Source organism: Oncorhynchus kisutch, linkage group LG12 (genome assembly GCF_002021735.2).
Source record: "Oncorhynchus kisutch isolate 150728-3 linkage group LG12, Okis_V2, whole genome shotgun sequence".
NCBI classification, from domain to species: Eukaryota; Metazoa; Chordata; class Actinopteri; order Salmoniformes; family Salmonidae; genus Oncorhynchus; species Oncorhynchus kisutch.
Genome location: NC_034185.2, coordinates 22,354,289 through 22,372,416, shown reverse-complemented (window position 1 = coordinate 22,372,416; position 18,128 = coordinate 22,354,289). Strand labels below are relative to the sequence as shown.

At 43.5% G+C, this 18,128-nt stretch overlaps 1 protein-coding gene across 1 annotated transcript in view; it reads left to right on the top strand.

Annotated features, from left to right (window-relative positions):
• Window positions 1-18,128, top strand: part of LOC109900246 (cAMP-dependent protein kinase inhibitor beta-like) — a 29,935-nt gene that overhangs the window by 7,956 nt on the left and 3,851 nt on the right. The window contains exon 2 of the mRNA XM_020495934.2: window positions 12,122-12,281. Within this exon, the coding sequence (XP_020351523.1) occupies window positions 12,149-12,281 (133 nt within the window). The 5' untranslated portion in view covers window positions 12,122-12,148. The remainder of the gene's footprint in view (window positions 1-12,121; window positions 12,282-18,128) is intronic.

Genomic DNA, 18,128 nt, shown 5'->3' with positions numbered 1-18,128 from the left:
TTTTGGTCATGAAGTGTAGGTGAATCACTATGACTCTTTGTAGTGAATGCCTGTGCATGTGTGTAAATATACACTGTACAATATATAAAGATTTCCTTCAAATATGCTTATATCATTAATTATTCAATTGTATTCACTCTTGCATGAGCAAAAACAGCTGTTTTCCATTCATAGGGTCTGTCAGTCAGAGCGCTTAATGGTGAGGCCATCATAGACCTGCCAGAGAGAGGAGTTGCGTGCATGCCTCTTCTGGCAGGTGTGTGTAATGAATTGGCTTTCAGGTGCATTTTCTCTCTCTGAGTCTTGCTCTCCCAAACATTAAACTCCTCATAAATCTTCCCAAGGTGATTTTTCAACAAAGCGTGGAGGGAGACGGCCTTCTCAAAGTCACAGGCTGCTTCCTGAGGGAGAGGTACATAACTTTTAAGCTACCCTTGGCAACACGATGGGTCACAGCTTCAACCAGCATCTAAGATATACATTAATTGTAATTATAAACTGGGTGGTTCGAGCCCTGAATGCTGATTGGCTGAAAGCCGTGGTATATCAGACCGTATACCATGGGTATGACAAAACATGTCTTTTTTCAGCTCTAATTATGTTGATAACCAGTTTATAATAGCAATAAGGGGTTTGTGATATATGACCAATATACCATGATTAAGGGCTTTGTCCTACACTCCACGTGTGTGACATGCATAAGATCACGTCACACACGTGGCTACGTTGAAACCTAAACAACCTTAGGGGAATGTTCTGTGGTGGTTGTTACAGATGTCGTGCACAGCATTTTAGTGGATGTTAGGAGAACATTCCAAGGATATTTAATTTAAAACATTTCCTGGGAAAAAAACATTATTTGAATGAATGCTTTTGAGATGTCATCATCCTAATGTCAGATAACACCATAACTAAATATTAATGGGAATGTTAGCTAATGTCCTGGGAATGTTCCCGGGTTGGCTGGGAACATACTGTTTTGTGTGAGAGGAATGTAAATAGCTGATTTTTGGTTTGGGTATTTATATATTTTGTGGGACTATTTTAGGCATCCAGAAGATTTTATAGATAGAACGACAAAATGCATTTTGTTTCTGCAAATGCTCAACGTCAATAAGATATCAATGTGTTGTATATTTTCTATAAATTGCCAACTTAGCCATGTGCAGCTGTTTTCAAAAGCTCTTTTGGTTGTGGAGTCTTATTTCAAAAGCAAATACTGTCTTTCTTCACTTCAAAGCACATAAGAAGATAAGAACCAATTGACTATCCAGTTCAAAGGATTTTTAGTAAAGCCTGGAGGGATTTGCTTTGACCAGTGCTTTCAGTGTGGGTAACCATTTTATGTGTGCTATCAGGAAGAGAACTGAATATGAAGGTGAATAAGACAATGTTTTGGTCTGCATGGGAAACAACCATATCTGTTTATTGCATTATTACGTTGCATTTTCTCTTCTATGGATGTTTTATGTGATGTTCTGATTACAGTATTTTAGTTATGAATGATGAGTTATATCATTATAGCTGATTGTATTTGCTAGCTGTCTGAATTACTGGGGATTATAATCAGTCCTGATTAAGATATACTGTACGTCTGGCTTGGTCTGCGTTAGTGAGTCACGTATTCAAAACTGAAGGAAAGCAAGATGCCACCTCCGATTTAGTCATCTACATTGTCTGAATAGGTGATAGCCTTCAACATGGCAATCGGTTTTAATAGCTTACATTATCTACTATGAATCATGGTGTGAGTCAACACAATAGACATGTGTGGTAGGCATGTTATGACTGAAGGTTTCATATCATTACTGAAAAGATGTTGTTGTTCACTTAGATGGTGCATGACTTCTATTCCTGATCTACTCTGTGAAATCCCTGGTAGCAATCCAGAGACGGGATTTGGGGAAAAGGGACAGTGTCTCCCAAAACACTGCTGGATCCCACAGATTCACTTTGGCATCTCCTACCATTGAAACATCACTTCAACAGCACATCCCATGCAGTCTTCTTGTGCACCATGATCATATATGCATCCCAAATGGCACCCTAGAGCCCTCCAAATGGCACCCTGGAGTCCTCCAAATTAGAAATCGACCGATTATGATTTTCTAATGCCGATACCGATTATTGGACGCCCAAAAAAGCCGACACCGATTAATCTGACAATTTTTAGATATATTTGTAATAATGAAAATACAACAATACTGAACGAACAATGAACCCTTTAATTTTAACTTAATATAATACATAAATAAAATCTATTTAGTCTCAAATAAATAATGAAACATGTTCAGTTTGGTTTAAATAATGCAAAAACACAGTGTTGGAGAAGAAAGTAAAAGTGCAATATGTACCATGTAAAAAAGCTAACGTTTAAGTTCCTTGCTCAGAACATGGGAACATATGAAAGCTGGTGGTTTAATATTCCCAGTTCTTCAATATTCCCAGTTAAGAAGTTTTAGGTTGTAGTTATTATAGGAATTATGCGCGTCAACTATTTCTCTCTATACCATTTGTATTTCATATACCTTTGACTATTTGATGTTCTTATAGGCACTTTAGTATTGCCAGCCTAATCTCGGGAGTTGATAGCCTTGAAGTCATAAACAGTGCTGTGCATCAAGCATTGCTAAGAGCTGCTCGCAAATGCAGTAAAGTTCTGTTTGAATGAATGCGTACAAGCCTGCTGCTGCCTACCCACCGCTCATTCAGACTGTTCTATCAAATATCAGATCATAGACTTAATTATGATAAACACACAGAAATATGAGACTTTGGTCATTAATATGGTCAAATCCGGAAACTATCATTTCGAAAACAAAATGTTTATTCTTGCAGTGAAATACGGAACCATTCCTTTTTGTCGGGTGGCAACCCTAAGTCTAAATATTGCTGTTACATTGCACATTACGGTCTTTGTTAGGAAGAAACACAGTTTGAAACGAGCCAGGCAGGACCAAACTGTTGCATATACCCTGACTCAGCTTGCACTGAACGCAAGAGAAGTGACACAATTTCCCTAGTTAATATTGTTCATAAGTTTAATGCTAGCTAGCAACTTACCTTGGCTTATTGCAGCCACAAGGTCCTTTTGACGCTGTACTCGCGTAACAGGTGGTCAGCCTGCCGCGCAGTTTTCTTGTGGATTGCAATGTAATTTACCATAATCGGCGTCCAAAAAGACCGGTTACCTATTGTTATGAAAACTTGAAATTGGCCCAAATTACTCGGCCATGCCGATTAATCGGTCGATCTCTACTCCAAATGGCACCCTAGAGTCCTCCAAATGGCACCCTAGAGCTCTCCAAAAGGCACCCTAGAGCCCTCTAAATGGCACAATAGAGCCCTCCAAATGGCACCCTAGAGCCCTCCAAATGGCACCCTAGAGCCCTCCAAATGGCACCCTAGAGCTCTCCAAATGGCACCCTAGAGCTCTCCAAATGGCACCATAGAGTCCTCCAAATGGCACCCTAGAGCCCTCCAAATGGCACCCTAGAGCCCTCCAAATGGCACCCTAGAGTCCTCCAAATGGCACCCTAGAGCCCTCCAAATGGCACCCTAGAGCCCTCCAAATGGCACCCTAGAGCCCTCCAAATGGCACCCTAGAGCCCTCTAAATGGCACCATATAGCCCTCCAAATGGCACCATAGAGTCCTCCAAATGGCACCCTAAAACTCTCCAAATGGCACCCTAGAGCCCATTGGAAGTACGCTGGAGGAGCCTTACTCAGTGACTTTTGAGTGCACTGAAGTCACTTGTTAGTTTGGTGCTCTGACATTTGAACAACCCTGGGAGGTGTATCCTCTAAAGCCGATTCAGCAGGAGGTCGCCTGTCCAAATATAGCCCTGTATTGAAGAGGAGAGCTCTCTTCTCTTCCTGGCTGCTATGGGAGACATGTACTTAATTAGCCTCCCTATGTTTCAAAATATGGAGGTCACTTTGTAGGCTTTGTTTCAAATGACGTCTTTCCAAAGCAAAAGGACAAATAGCAGGAAAATGAGGGGGAAAAAACAAAGGAAATATTGTGGCCTGGGATTTATTTCTGAATAGAAGAGGTCCAATGAGCAGTGTAACATGATCAGAAGGGCATCTGCTGTCAGAAGCCTTTATAGTAACACATGTAACGCTGAAATAACATTGTCTCTACAAATATTGTACTGCTGTGATTAATTTAATTGCATGTTTTTGCAATATAATGTGTTTTCTTATGAGTTACATAAACAAGCATTACGCTCCTGTAACATTCAAAGAGATTTTCTCCATAAATGGCTGTTTATTAGCGTATTTGTTTGTGTTTTATTTATGTTCTGCAGTGCCATTGTCAGAGGTTATCACAGTATTTTTCGGTTATGTTTGGCAGGCGTCCTCGGTGCCTTGGTGGGGTCTCTCTGTGGTGGCCATTTTATCTGACCGCTCACCTGGTCACATGCTGCCCTTTTGAACAGAGGGGTGCTGGGAAAAGTCTTTGAGCCTGCTGAGAGGGACACACCGAGGACGTGCTAGCCTTCCACACTGTCACTCACAGCGGCGTCAACAGCTACCACTGGGTTGGCTAAAGATCCCATAGGGGCAAGATAAAATACTATTGGATGACCATCTCTCACTGTCTCTTGGAAGGCCATTTCTCTTTTTTGTAGTAGAGTATTTGGGATCTGGAAAATCATTGTTTTCAAGAATACCTCAGTGGATAATTCGATAATGGTGCCTGATCAATGATATAATGTTATGCTTTGCACTGCTATATGACAGTGTAACAGTGGGAGTAACAGTGGTAGTGGAGAGGCAGGCAGTTCCCTATGCTCTGTGAGCAGGACTCTTGTGTTTGTGTGTGGCTACAGTTATGAGAGGCCCTGACCCACCAGGCCTTCCTGAATAATGAACAGTCAACTGTTCATTCACAATGCTGCCATGTGACTTCATTCCTTGAAGTTTCCCACTGAACACGGCTCATTATCGGACATTAGGAGCTCTCTCTTCTCTCAGTGGAGTGAAAGGAAGAGGGGGACCCAGGGACAGGGTCCTGATTGGGCCATGGTGGAGGCGTCTCAAGCCTGTTCCTCTCTCCATGCAGCTCGTCCACTTATCTCTGTCACTTTAAGCCTCCTGGGAATCGGACATACGTATACTGTCGATGAAAAACTTATCACAACAATGGCCTTCATGACAGCTGGTTGAATGTAATGTATTACCTAGAGAGAAAATACTACAAAGGTTCTAGAAATAGTTGGTTGAAATAGCACTACGTTCCTTTATGAGTACATGCACATGTTGACACTGCACCCCGTGTCTCATCTGAGCTGTTGTAAAAGCTCCACTTTCCCTCACTTATCAATCCTCTTACCACAATGGAGAGCTTATAAAAAGGTGCTATCTAGTATCTAAATGGGTAATTCAGCTGTCCCCAAAGAAGAACCCTTTGAAGAACCCTTTTTTGGTTCCAGGTAGGACTCTTTTGGTTCCAGGTAGACCCCTTTCCACAGAGGGTTCTACATGGAACCCAAATAAGTTCTACCTGGAACTTAAAAGGTTTCTACTATGGGGACAGCCGAAGAACCCTTTTCTAACCCTTTTTTCAAAGAGTGTGTGGATTAATAGGCATTGGGGCTATTGAAAGCTTGTTAAATTCTCCTTAGAATAGGAGGCTATGAGGAGGATACATGAACCTTGTGGCTGGCAGGGTGTGCAATGCTGGTGATGAGTGGTGGTGGATGTTTGAGCTTCAAGGTCAGCCTAGCCCATAGTAATCAGCGATTTCACATGGCATGGTTCTCTTTCAAGCCATTGTCACTGAGTAAATTGGCTGGGGCGGCTTTGCGTGTTGTTTGCTGTGCTGACACAGGAGGAGGAGCTTCCATGGCCGTTTCTCTAATCACACTCGGCCAAGCTGCTCTAGGTCATCACTCCACATTGGTCCCACCAGCACTGATGGACAGAGGGAGACTGTATTCTGTTTCAGCCTTTAATTCAAGTGACACTAAAATGTCAAAGCTTTGATGACAAAGGTTGTGAGAGCAGACTACATGACACAGGAGCACAACATTGGTTTTATAAGTGTGTGTGGGGGGCATAATATATACAGTACCAGTCAAATGTTTGGACACAACTACTCATTCCAGGGTTTTTCTTTATTTGTACTATTTTCTACCATGTAGAATAATAGTGAAGACATCAAAGCTATGACTATAAACAAATCAAAATATATATTCTTCAAAGTAGCCACCCTTTGTCTTGATGACAGCTTGGCACACTCTTTGTATTCTCTCAACCAGCTTCATGAGGTAGTCACCTGGAATGCATTTCAATTAACAGGTGTGCCTTGTTAAAAGTTAATTTGTGGAATTTATTTCCTTCTTAATGCGTTTGAGCCAATCAGTTGTGTTGTGACAAGGTAGGAAAGGAATACCCAGAGTTACCTCTGCTGCAGAGGATAAGTTCATTAGAGTTAACTGCACCTCAGATTGCAGCTCAAATAAATGTTTCTCAGAGTTGAAGTAGGGTTAGATGGGTTAGCCCAAGATGTTCAAATGTTCATAAATGACCAGCATGGTCAAATAATAGGTCTGGGACAGGTAACACGTCCAGTGAACAGGTCAGGATTCCATAGCCGCAGGCAGAACAGTTGAAACTGGAGCAGCAGCACGGCCAGGTGGACTGGGGACAGCAAGGAGTCATCATGCCAGGTAGTCCTGAGGCATGGTCCTAGGGCTCAGGTCCTCCAAGAGAGAGAAAGAAAGAGAGAGAGAGAGAATTAGAGAGAGCATACTTAAATTCACACAGGACACCGGATAAGACAGGTGAAGTACTCCAGATATAACAAACTGACCCTAGCCCCTCGACACATAAACTACTGCAGCATAAATACTGGAGGCTGAGACAGGAGGGGTCAGGAGACACTGTGGCCCCATCCGATAATAGCCCCGGACAGGGCCAAACTGGAAGGATATAACCCCACCCACTTTGCCAAAGCACAGCCCCCACACCACTGGAGGGATATCTTCAACCACCAACTTAACATCCTGAGACAAGGCCGAGTATAGCCCACAAAGATCTCCGCCACAAAGATCTCCGCCACGATACAAACCAAGGGGGGGTGCCAACCCAGATCACATCAGTGACTCAACCCACTCAAGTGACCTACCCCTCCTAGGGACGGCATGAAAGAGCACCAATAAGCCAGTGACTCAGCCCCTGTAATAGGGTTAGAGGCAGAGAATCCCGGTGGAAAGAGGGGAACCAGCCAGGCGGAGACAGCAAGGGCGGTACGTTGATCCAGAGCCTTTCCGTTCACCTTCACACTCCTGGGCCAGACTACACTCAATCATATGACCCACTGAAGAGATGAGTCTTCAGTAAAGACTTAAAGGTCGAGACCGAGTTTGCGTTTCTTACATGGGTAAGCAGACCATTCCATAAAAATGGAGCTCTATAGGAGAAAGCCCTGCCTCCAGCTGTTTGCTTAGAAATTCTAGGGACAATTAGGAGGCCTGTGTCTTGTGACCATAGCGTACGTGTAGGTATGTACGGCAGGACCAAATTAGAGAGATAGGTAGGAGCAAGCCCATGTAATGCTTTGTAGGTTAGCAGTAGAACCTTGAAATCAGCCCTTGCCTTGACAGGAAGCCAGTGTAGGGAGGCTAGCACTGAAGTAATATGATCACATTTTTTGGTTCTAATCAGGATTCTAGCAGCCGTATTTAGCACTAACTGAAGTTTATTTAGTGCTTTGTCCGGGTAGTTGGAAAGTAAAGCATTGCAGTAGTCTAACCTAGAAGTAACAAAAGCATGGATGAATCTTTCTGCATCATTTTTGGACAGAAAATGTCTGATTTTTGCAATGTTACGTAAATGGAAAAAAGCCGTCCTTGAAACAGTCTTGATATGTTCGTCAAAAGAGAGATCAGGGTCCAGAGTAACGTCGAGGTCCTTCACAGTTTTATTTGAGACGACTGTACAACCATTAAGATTCATTGTCAGATTCAACAGAAGATCTCTTTATTTCTTGGGACCTAGAACACGCATCTCTGTTTTGTCCGAGTTTAAAAGTAGAACGTTTGCAGCCATCCACTTCCTTCTGTCTGAAACACAGGCTTCTAGCGAGGGCAATTTTGGGGCTTCACCATGTTTCATTGAAATGTACAGCTGTGTGTCATCCGCATAGCAGTGAAAGTTAACATTATGTTTTCGAATGACATCCCCAAGAGGTAAATTATATAGTGAAAAGAATAGTGGTCCTAAAACGGAACCTTGAGGAACACCGGAATTTACAGTTGATTTGTCAGAAGACAAGCAATTCACAGAGACAAACTGATATCTTTCTGACAGATAAGATCTAAACCAGGCCAGGACTTGTCCGTGTAGACCAATTTGGGTTTCCAATCTCTCCAAAAGAATGTGGTGATCGATGGTATCAAAAGCAGCACTAAGGTCTAAGAGCACGAGGACACTAAAGGACACCAATAAGAAGAAGAGACTTGCTTGGGCCAAGAAACATCAGAAATGGACATTAGACCGGTGGCAATCTGTCCTTTGGTCTGATGAGGTCAGATTTGAGATGTTTGGTTTCAAGAGTATGTGAACGGTTCCAAGAGTTTTTGGTTCAAAGAGTATGTGAACGGATTATCTCTGCATGTGTGGTTCCCACCCTGAAGTATGGGGGAGGAGGTGTGATGGTGTGGGGGTTTGGGGGTGCTTTGCTGGTGACACTGTCTGTGATTTATTTAGAATTCAAGGCACACTTAACCAGCATGGCTACCACAACATTCTGCAGTGTTACGCCATACCATCTGGTTTGCTCTTAGTGCATACTATCATTTGTTTTTCAACAGGACAATGACCCAAACACACCTCCAGGCTGTGTAAGGGCTATTTGACCAAGAAGGAGAATGATGGAGTGCTGCATCAGATGACCTGGCCTCACGATGACCTGGCCTCACAATCACCTGACCTCAACCCAATTGAGATGGTTTGGGATGAGCTGGACCGCAGAGTGAAGGAAAAGCAGCCAACAAGTGCTCAACATATGTGGGAACTCCTTCAAGGCTGTTGGAAAAGCATTCCTCATGAAGCTGGTTGAGAGAATGCCAAGAGTGTGCAGAGCTGTCATCAGGGCAGAGGTTGGCTACTTTGAAGAATCTAAAATATATTTTGATTTGTTTAACACTTTTTTGGTTACTACATGATTCCATATGTGCTATTTCATAGTTTTGATGTCTTCACTATTATTCTACAATGTAGAAAATAGTCAAAATAAACAAAAACTCTTGAATGAGTAGGTGTGTCCAAACTTTTGACTGGTACTGTATAAAAGCCTTGATGTCCCTGAAATGGAAGACAGCTCTCTCTGTTGTTGACTAAAATAATTGCATGTTTTTTAGAGATATTCCACATTCATGTTTGCAGTTTGTAGCCTAACTGCTACCTTTTTTTAAAGGTTATTGTCAAGATTATCCATCTTTATCAAAATGTAGTTCTGGCCACCTTCGATGGAGAGATGTCAGTCATCTGGGCTGGGCTCAGTCAGTTTATTTGTCCAATATTTGTCCCTTTAATCACACCCCCCACTAATCACAGAATATATTCAATGAGCATTCCTCGAAATAGTCATGAACATTTCTCTCCATTAACAACTTCTTGAGGTCCTAGGTGGAAAGTTGTTCAGTATTAGAAGGAGGTAAAATGATGTGCTGCTCCAATGTTATTTAGGATTAGTACAGATCAAGACTGGATTAGCAGTCTTTTCTTTAGAGAGGTTGTTATTAGGTCATGTCTGTGTTGAGGTGTTGACTTTCAAGATATTTGACTTCCTTTGCATACTTTCGAGGGGAATATGTTTGCTGATTAACTAGGATATGTTATTCTTTAGTGGTCTAAACTGTGATCCTTTCTGATTGTGATAATATAAGCCTTTACACACCTACACCTTTCAACCCACATATGCACATGATGCTTTACAACGCCCTCCAGCAAGCTCAACCATATGGAGATAAGCTTGTGTTTCTAACAGCAATGGGCGGGCGATGTTCTCAGTAAAACACACACAAGCTGATGCCTCCCTCTTGCCTTCTGGCACTGGACACTCTCTCTCATTGGCTGCTTGGCACATGGGCCTGCTGGCAATGCACACAGCTCCTTTTATTCCAGTGGACATAGATGAGTGGAAGACTACAAGGAGAAGAATGCCAACACCAGTTCCTGCTGCTTCCACTCTCCGATGGCACTGTGGGTTCCACTGCTACCCAGAGCCTTCTGTTGTATGGACCCGAGTCCAAATACAGCAGTCTATCTGTAGTCACACACAGTTATGGATGCATGTGTTTAGCAGTGGGCCTTTAAACACACTCCTCAGAGCATCTCAGCACACACAGGGCCTTTAGGGCCACACTGCTTAACCAGCACAACACGTCTTCCAAAGCTGGCCACAGATAAAGGAGAGGGAGCTATGAGGATTAGAGGGCCCATTTAAGAAGTGTTGTTCACCTAGTGAATGTTTACATAACACTAAGTCAAGACAATTACATTTTTGGTCTAAATGGCCCTGCTTGGCTCTGGCCTCTATTCTGACTAACGTCTCCCCCTTATTCCATCTTTCACCGGTGCCCCAGGTGTTATGCTGGATCCCTGTTAATAATAGCGACAAATCTAATGCAAGAATTGCCTGTCTTGACTAAGGGGGGTTTGATTCAAATCTAAATGTTGTGACATCCAGCGAGTGCTTATCATCTACGGGACTGATACTCCCATTGGAGGTGATGCACCTTCTGTTGAATGATGACTAGTGTGTGTGTGTGTGTGTGTGTGTGTGTGTGTGTGTGTGTGTGTGTGGTGTGTGTGTGTGTGTGTGTGTGTGTGTGTGTGTGTGTGTGTGTGTGTGTGTGTGTGTGTGTGTGTGTGTGTGTGTGTGTGTGTGTGTGTGTGTGTGTGTGTGTGTGTGTGTGTGTGTGTGTGTGTGTGAGTGTGTGTGCGCAAATGTATGTGTGTGCATGCATGTGTGTGTGTTGTGTTCTTGGAGGTAGGATATGTTTTCTTTGTAAATGTATAGGGTGTCTAAATGTGTATGGTATTGTAGCGAATTCAAGGGGTAGCCCCGACCGGGACTCGTACCCATGTCAAGTGACTGGCAATATTTATTTCTGGTATTAAAACCTATTTGTAATCCAATGAAAGATAGTGAATAGGCCAGGAGAGACTGTAATCCATTGAAAGATAGTGAATAGACCAGGAGAGACTGTAATCTAATGAAAGATAGTGAATAGGCCAGGAGAGACTGGAATCCAATGAAAGATAGTGAATAGGCCAGGAGAGACTGGAATCCAATGAAAGATAGTGAATAGGCCAGGAGAGTCTGTAATCCAATGAAACACAGTGAATGGGCCAGGAGAGACTGGAATCCAATGAAAGATAGTGAATAGGTCAGGAGAGACTGTAATCCATTGAAAGATAGTGAATAGGCCAGGAGAAACTGTAATTAAATCTCGGAATATGTTTTATTTTGCATTAATTTAGCAACAAGAGGGAATGTTTAACATGCAGAGTCGATTTGTAATTTAGTCATACAGTACTGTACTGCTGTGAAATGAGCCCCCTGCTGGTCAAATTGTATACTGCATTGCATATTATTTTGAGACTTAATGGTTGGCGGTCCATTACTACATGGGGTCCCATAATGTAAAAGGCAAAGTTCTATATTTTAAGGGGAAATAGAGCTGCAGTAATGGCATGCAGGAAAGGTTGCATAACACATGGTTAAGTATTGATCACATGTGTACCAATGCCCCTGTAGTAATAAAGTAGTACCAATCAATAGTCATTAGGCCAAGGTAATGAAGGTTCTGGATATTTAGACTAGAGCTAAGGGACCACATGTCCTTAGAGCAGGGTATTGAGGCAAGCAGTGCTCTTTTTGAAAGCACTATTGTCTGTTATAGTGCTCATATTATGGTTCAGTGTGTACCATACCGTACTGTACCAGGCTTGAGGAGAAATTCACTACATCTTCTAGTCTTTTTAAAAAACGTTTGTGTGTTGAAAATGCCTAACCACTTGCATAATCTATTTGCATACACTTCAAACAGACATACAGTACCAATCAAAAGTTTGGACAACTTTTTTGTTGTGTTCCAGACTATGCTATGAGAACAGGGCCCAGCGATGACTGATGTGGAGCCTGTTGTCACTGATTTTGCAGCCACGGGGAGGACTGGCCGGAGGAACGCTGTACCTGATATCACTGGGGCAGGGCCTGCTGACCTGTCAGACAAACTAGCAGAGCTCTCTGTTGTAGGTGGGTAGTGAAATTTACTCTCAATTACATGCAGTACTTGATTGCAAAGTTTCTGCGATATTTACAATAATTGACATACGCCTACAGTACATGATTGCATGCTTTCACTCTGGTATGGATTAAGATGAATTGTAATTCAAAGTATTTTCATCGAAACATTTCAATTAGAATTTGAATCAGTTTATTTCAGAAGCAGTATTTGGTGAATATTAAAGATGGTACTGTGTCTGTTTTTTTAATCATAGAAGTACATGCAATTTTCCATAACAATAATTATCTGTATCTAGACATTATAGAAAAAGTGTGGTGGAGCAACACTTAATAAAGCACTGCCATTAAAGAAACTCTTTACTCAGATAGTTGAGTGCTTTTGTGAGGCCCTGCCAGCCCAGTACCCATCACCATTATCAAGTGTCTTGTCTGGACAGCCAGCTTTCCATTAATCAACCAGGGTTTAATGGGAAGGGCATCTGGACAATGAACCACAACTTTAACTTTTTAAATGGAAACAAATGAAAGAAACAGCCATCTTCCTATATTAGTAATAGCGCAAAGGCAGTTTGGAAAGGGTTAACTATCTATCAGTGAGGGAAAGGAATAACTATCTATCAGTGAGGGAAAGGGTTAACTATCTATCAGTGAGGGAAAGGGTTAACTATCTATCAGTGAGGGAAAGGGTTAACTATCTATCAGTGAGGGAAAGGGTTAACTATCTATCAGTGAGGGAAAGGGTTAACTATCTATCAGTGAGGGAAAGGGTTAACTATCTATCAGTGAGGGAAAGGGTTAACTATCTATCAGTGAGGGAAAGGGCTAACTATCTATCAGTGAGGGAAAGGGTTAACTATCTATCAGTGAGGGAAAGGGTTAACTATCTATCAGTGAGGGAAAGGGTTAACTATCTATCAGTGAGGGAAAGGGTTAACTATCTATCAGTGAGGGAAAGGGTTAACTATCTATCAGTGAGGGAAAGGGCTAACTATCTATCAGTGAGTGAAAGGGCTAACTATCTATCAGTGAGGGAAAGGGCTAACTATCTATCAGTGAGGGAAAGGGTTAACTATCTATCAGTGAGGGAAAGGGCTAACTATCTATCAGTGAGGGAAAGGGCTAACTATCAGTGAGGGAAAGGGCTAACTATCTATCAGTGAGGGAAAGGGTTAACTATCTATCAGTGAGGGAAAGGGATAACTATCTATCAGTGAGGGAAAGGGATAACTATCTATCAGTGAGGGAAAGGCTTAACTATCTATCAGTGAGGGAAAGGGATAACTATCTATCAGTGAGGGAAAGGGCTAACTATCTATCAGTGAGGGAAAGGGTTAACTATCTATCAGTGAGGGAAAGGATTAACTATCTATCAGTGAGGGAAATGGATAACTATCTATCAGTGAGGGAAAGGGCTAACTATCTATCAGTGAGGGAAAGGGCTAACTATCTATCAGTGAGGGAAAGGGCTAACTATCTATCAGTGAGGGAAAGGGTTAACTATCTATCAGTGAGGGAAAGGGCTAACTATCTATCAGTGAGGGAAAGGGCTAACTATCTATCAGTGAGGGAAAGGGCTAACTATCTATCAGTGAGGGAAAGGGTTAACTATCTATCAGTGAGGGAAAGGGATAACTATCTATCAGTGAGGGAAAGGACTAACTATCTATCAGTGAGGGAAAGGTATAACTATCTATCAGTGAGGGAAAGGGATAACTATCTATCAGTGAGGGAAAGGGCTAACTATCTATCAGTGAGGGAAAGGGCTAACTATCTATCAGTGAGGGAAAGCCCAGGAGGTTTGGAAAGGGTTAACTATCTATCAGTGAGGGAAAGCCCAGGAGGTTTGGAAAGGGTTAACTATCTATCAGTGAGGGAAAGCCCAGGAGGTTTGGAAAGGGTTAACTATCTATCAGTGAGGGAAAGCCCAGGAGGTTTGGAAAGGGATAACTATCTATCAGTGAGGGAAAGCCCAGGAGGTTTGGAAAGGGATAACTATCTATCAGTGAGGGAAAGCCCAGGAGGTTTGGAAAGGGATAACTATCTATCAGTGAGGGAAAGCCCAGGAGGTTTGGAAAGGGCTAACTATCTATCAGTGAGGGAAAGCCCAGGAGGTTTGGAAAGGGCTAACTATCTATCAGTGAGGGAAAGCCCAGGAGGTTTGGAAAGGGTTAACTATCTATCAGTGAGGGAAAGCCCAGGAGGTTTGGAAAAGGGTTAACTATCTATCAGTGAGGGAAAGCCCAGGAGGTTTGGAAAGGGTTAACTATCTATCAGTGAGGGAAAGCCCAGGAGGTTTGGAAAGGGCTAACTATCTATCAGTGAGGGAAAGCCCAGGAGGTTTGGGAAGGGCTACTATCTATCAGTGAGGGAAAGCCCAGGAGGTTTGGAAAGGGTTAACTATCTATCAGTGAGGGAAAGCCCAGGAGGTTTGGAAAGGGCTAACTATCTATCAGTGAGGGAAAGCCCAGGAGGTTTGGAAAGGGTTAACTATCTATCAGTGAGGGAAAGCCCAGGAGGTTTGGAAAGGGATAACTATCTATCAGTGAGGGAAAGCCCAGGAGGTTTGGAAAGGGATAACTATCTATCAGTGAGGGAAAGCCCAGGAGGTTTGGAACGGGATAACTATCTATCAGTGAGGGAAAGCCCAGGAGGTTTGGAAAGGGATAACTATCTATCAGTGAGGGAAAGCCCAGGAGGTTTGGAAAGGGCTAACTATCTATCAGTGAGGGAAAGCCCAGGAGGTTTGGAAAGGGCTAACTATCTATCAGTGAGGGAAAGCCCAGGAGGTTTGGAAAGGGTTAACTATCTATCAGTGAGGGAAAGCCCAGGATGTTTGGAAAGGGCTAACTATCTATCAGTGAGGGAAAGCCCAGGAGGTTTGGAAAGGGCTAACTATCTATCAGTGAGGGAAAGCCCAGGAGGTTTGGAAAGGGCTAACTATCTATCAGTGAGGGAAAGCCCAGGAGGTTTGGAAAGGGCTAACTATCTATCAGTGAGGGAAAGCCCAGGAGGTTTGGAAAGGGCTAACTATCTATCAGTGAGGGAAAGCCCAGGAGGTTTGGAAAGGGCTAACTATCTATCAGTGAGGGAAAGCCCAGGAGGTTTGGAAAGGGCTAACTATCTATCAGTGAGGGAAAGCCCAGGAGGTTTGGAAAGGGCTAACTATCTATCAGTGAGGGAAAGCCCAGGAGGTTTGGAAAGGGCTAACTATCTATCAGTGAGGGAAAGCCCAGGAGGTTTGGAAAGGGGTAACTATCTATCAGTGAGGGAAAGCCCAGGAGGTTTGGAAAGGGCTAACTATCTATCAGTGAGGGAAAGCCCAGGAGGTTTGGAAAGGGATAACTATCTATCAGTGAGGGAAAGCCCAGGAGGTTTGGAAAGGGCTAACTATCTATCAGTGAGGGAAAGCCCAGGACGTTTGGAAAGGGCTAACTATCTATCAGTGAGGGAAAGCCCATGAGGTTTGGAAAGGGCTAACTATCTATCAGTGAGGGAAAGCCCAGGAGGTTTGGAAAGGGCTAACTATCTATCAGTGAGGGAAAGCCCAGGAGGTTTGGAAAGGGCTAACTATCTATCAGTGAGGGAAAGCCCAGGAGGTTTGGAAAGGGCTAACTATCTATCAGTGAGGGAAAGCCCAGGAGGTTTGGAAAGGGCTAACTATCTATCAGTGAGGGAAAGCCCAGGAGGTTTGGAAAGGGCTAACTATCTATCAGTGAGGGAAAGCCCAGGAGGTTTGGAAAGGGATAACTATCTATCAGTGAGGGAAAGCCCAGGAGGTTTGGAAAGGGATAACTATCTATCAGTGAGGGAAAGCCCAGGAGGTTTGGAAAGGGATAACTATCTATCAGTGAGGGAAAGCCCAGGAGGTTTGGAAAGGGCTAACTATCTATCAGTGAGGGAAAGCCCAGGAGGTTTGGAAAGGGATAACTATCTATCAGTGAGGGAAAGCCCAGGAGGTTTGGAAAGGGATAACTATCTATCAGTGAGGGAAAGCCCAGGAGGTTTGGAAAGGGATAACTATCTATCAGTGAGGGAAAGCCCAGGAGGTTTGGAAAGGGATAACTATCTATCAGTGAGGGAAAGCCCAGGAGGTTTGGAAAGGGCTAACTATCTATCAGTGAGGGAAAGCCCAGGAGGTTTGGAAAGGGCTAACTATCTATCAGTGAGGGAAAGCCCAGGAGGTTTGGAAAGGGCTAACTATCTATCAGTGAGGGAAAGCCCAGGAGGTTTGGAAAGGGCTAACTATCTATCAGTGAGGGAAAGCCCAGGAGGTTTGGAAAGGGATAACTATCTATCAGTGAGGGAAAGCCCAGGAGGTTTGGAAAGGGCTAACTATCTATCAGTGAGGGAAAGCCCAGGAGGTTTGGAAAGGGATAACTATCTATCAGTGAGGGAAAGCCCAGGAGGTTTGGAAAGGGATAACTATCTATCAGTGAGGGAAAGCCCAGGAGGTTTGGAAAGGGATAACTATCTATCAGTGAGGGAAAGCCCAGGAGGTTTGGAAAGGGTTAACTATCTATCAGTGAGGGATAGCCCAGGAGGTTTGGAAAGGGCTAACTATCTATCAGTGAGGGAAAGCCCAGGAGGTTTGGAAAGGGCTAACTATCTATCAGTGAGGGAAAGCCCAGGAGGTTTGGAAAGGGCTAACTATCTATCAGTGAGGGAAAGCCCAGGAGGTTTGGAAAGGGATAACTATCTATCAGTGAGGGAAAGCCCAGTAGGTTTGGAAAGGGCTAACTATTTATCAGTGAGGGAAAGCCCAGGAGGTTTGGAAAGGGATAACTATCTATCAGTGAGGGATAGCCCAGGAGGTTTGGAAAGGGCTAACTATCTATCAGTGAGGGAAAGCCCAGGAGGTTTGGAAAGGGCTAACTATCTATCAGTGAGGGAAAGCCCAGGAGGTTTGGAAAGGGCTAACTATCTATCAGTGAGGGATAGCCCAGGAGGTTTGGAAAGGGATAACTATCTATCAGTGAGGGAAAGCCCAGGAGGTTTGGAAAGGGATAACTATCTATCAGTGAGGGAAAGCCCAGGAGGTTTGGAAAGGGATAACTATCTATCAGTGAGGGAAAGCCCAGGAGGTTTGGAAAGGGCTAACTATCTATCAGTGAGGGAAAGCCCAGGAGGTTTGGAAAGGGCTAACTATCTATCAGTGAGGGAAAGCCCAGGAGGTTTGGAAAGGGATAACTATCTATCAGTGAGGGAAAGCCCAGGAGGTTTGGAAAGGGCTAACTATCTATCAGTGAGGGAAAGCCCAGGAGGTTTGGAAAGGGATAACTATCTATCAGTGAGGGAAAGCCCAGGAGGTTTGGAAAGGGCTAACTATCTATCAGTGAGGGAAAGCCCAGGAGGTTTGGAAAGGGATAACTATCTATCAGTGAGGGAAAGCCCAGGAGGTTTGGAAAGGGATAACTATCTATCAGTGAGGGAAAGCCCAGGAGGTTTGGAAAGGGATAACTATCTATCAGTGAGGGAAAGCCCAGGAGGTTTGGAAAGGGTTAACTATCTATCAGTGAGGGATAGCCCAGGAGGTTTGGAAAGGGATAACTATCTATCAGTGAGGGAAAGCCCAGGAGGTTTGGAAAGGGATAACTATTTATCAGTGAGGGAAAGCCCAGGAGGTTTGGAAAGGGATAACTATCTATCAGTGAGGGAAAGCCCAGGAGGTTTGGAAAGGGCTAACTATCTATCAGTGAGGGAAAGCCCAGGAGGTTTGGAAAGGGATAACTATCTATCAGTGAGGGAAAGCCCAGGAGGTTTGGAAAGGGCTAACTATCTATCAGTGAGGGAAAGCCCAGGAGGTTTGGAAAGGGCTAACTATCTATCAGTGAGGGAAAGCCCAGGAGGTTTGGAAAG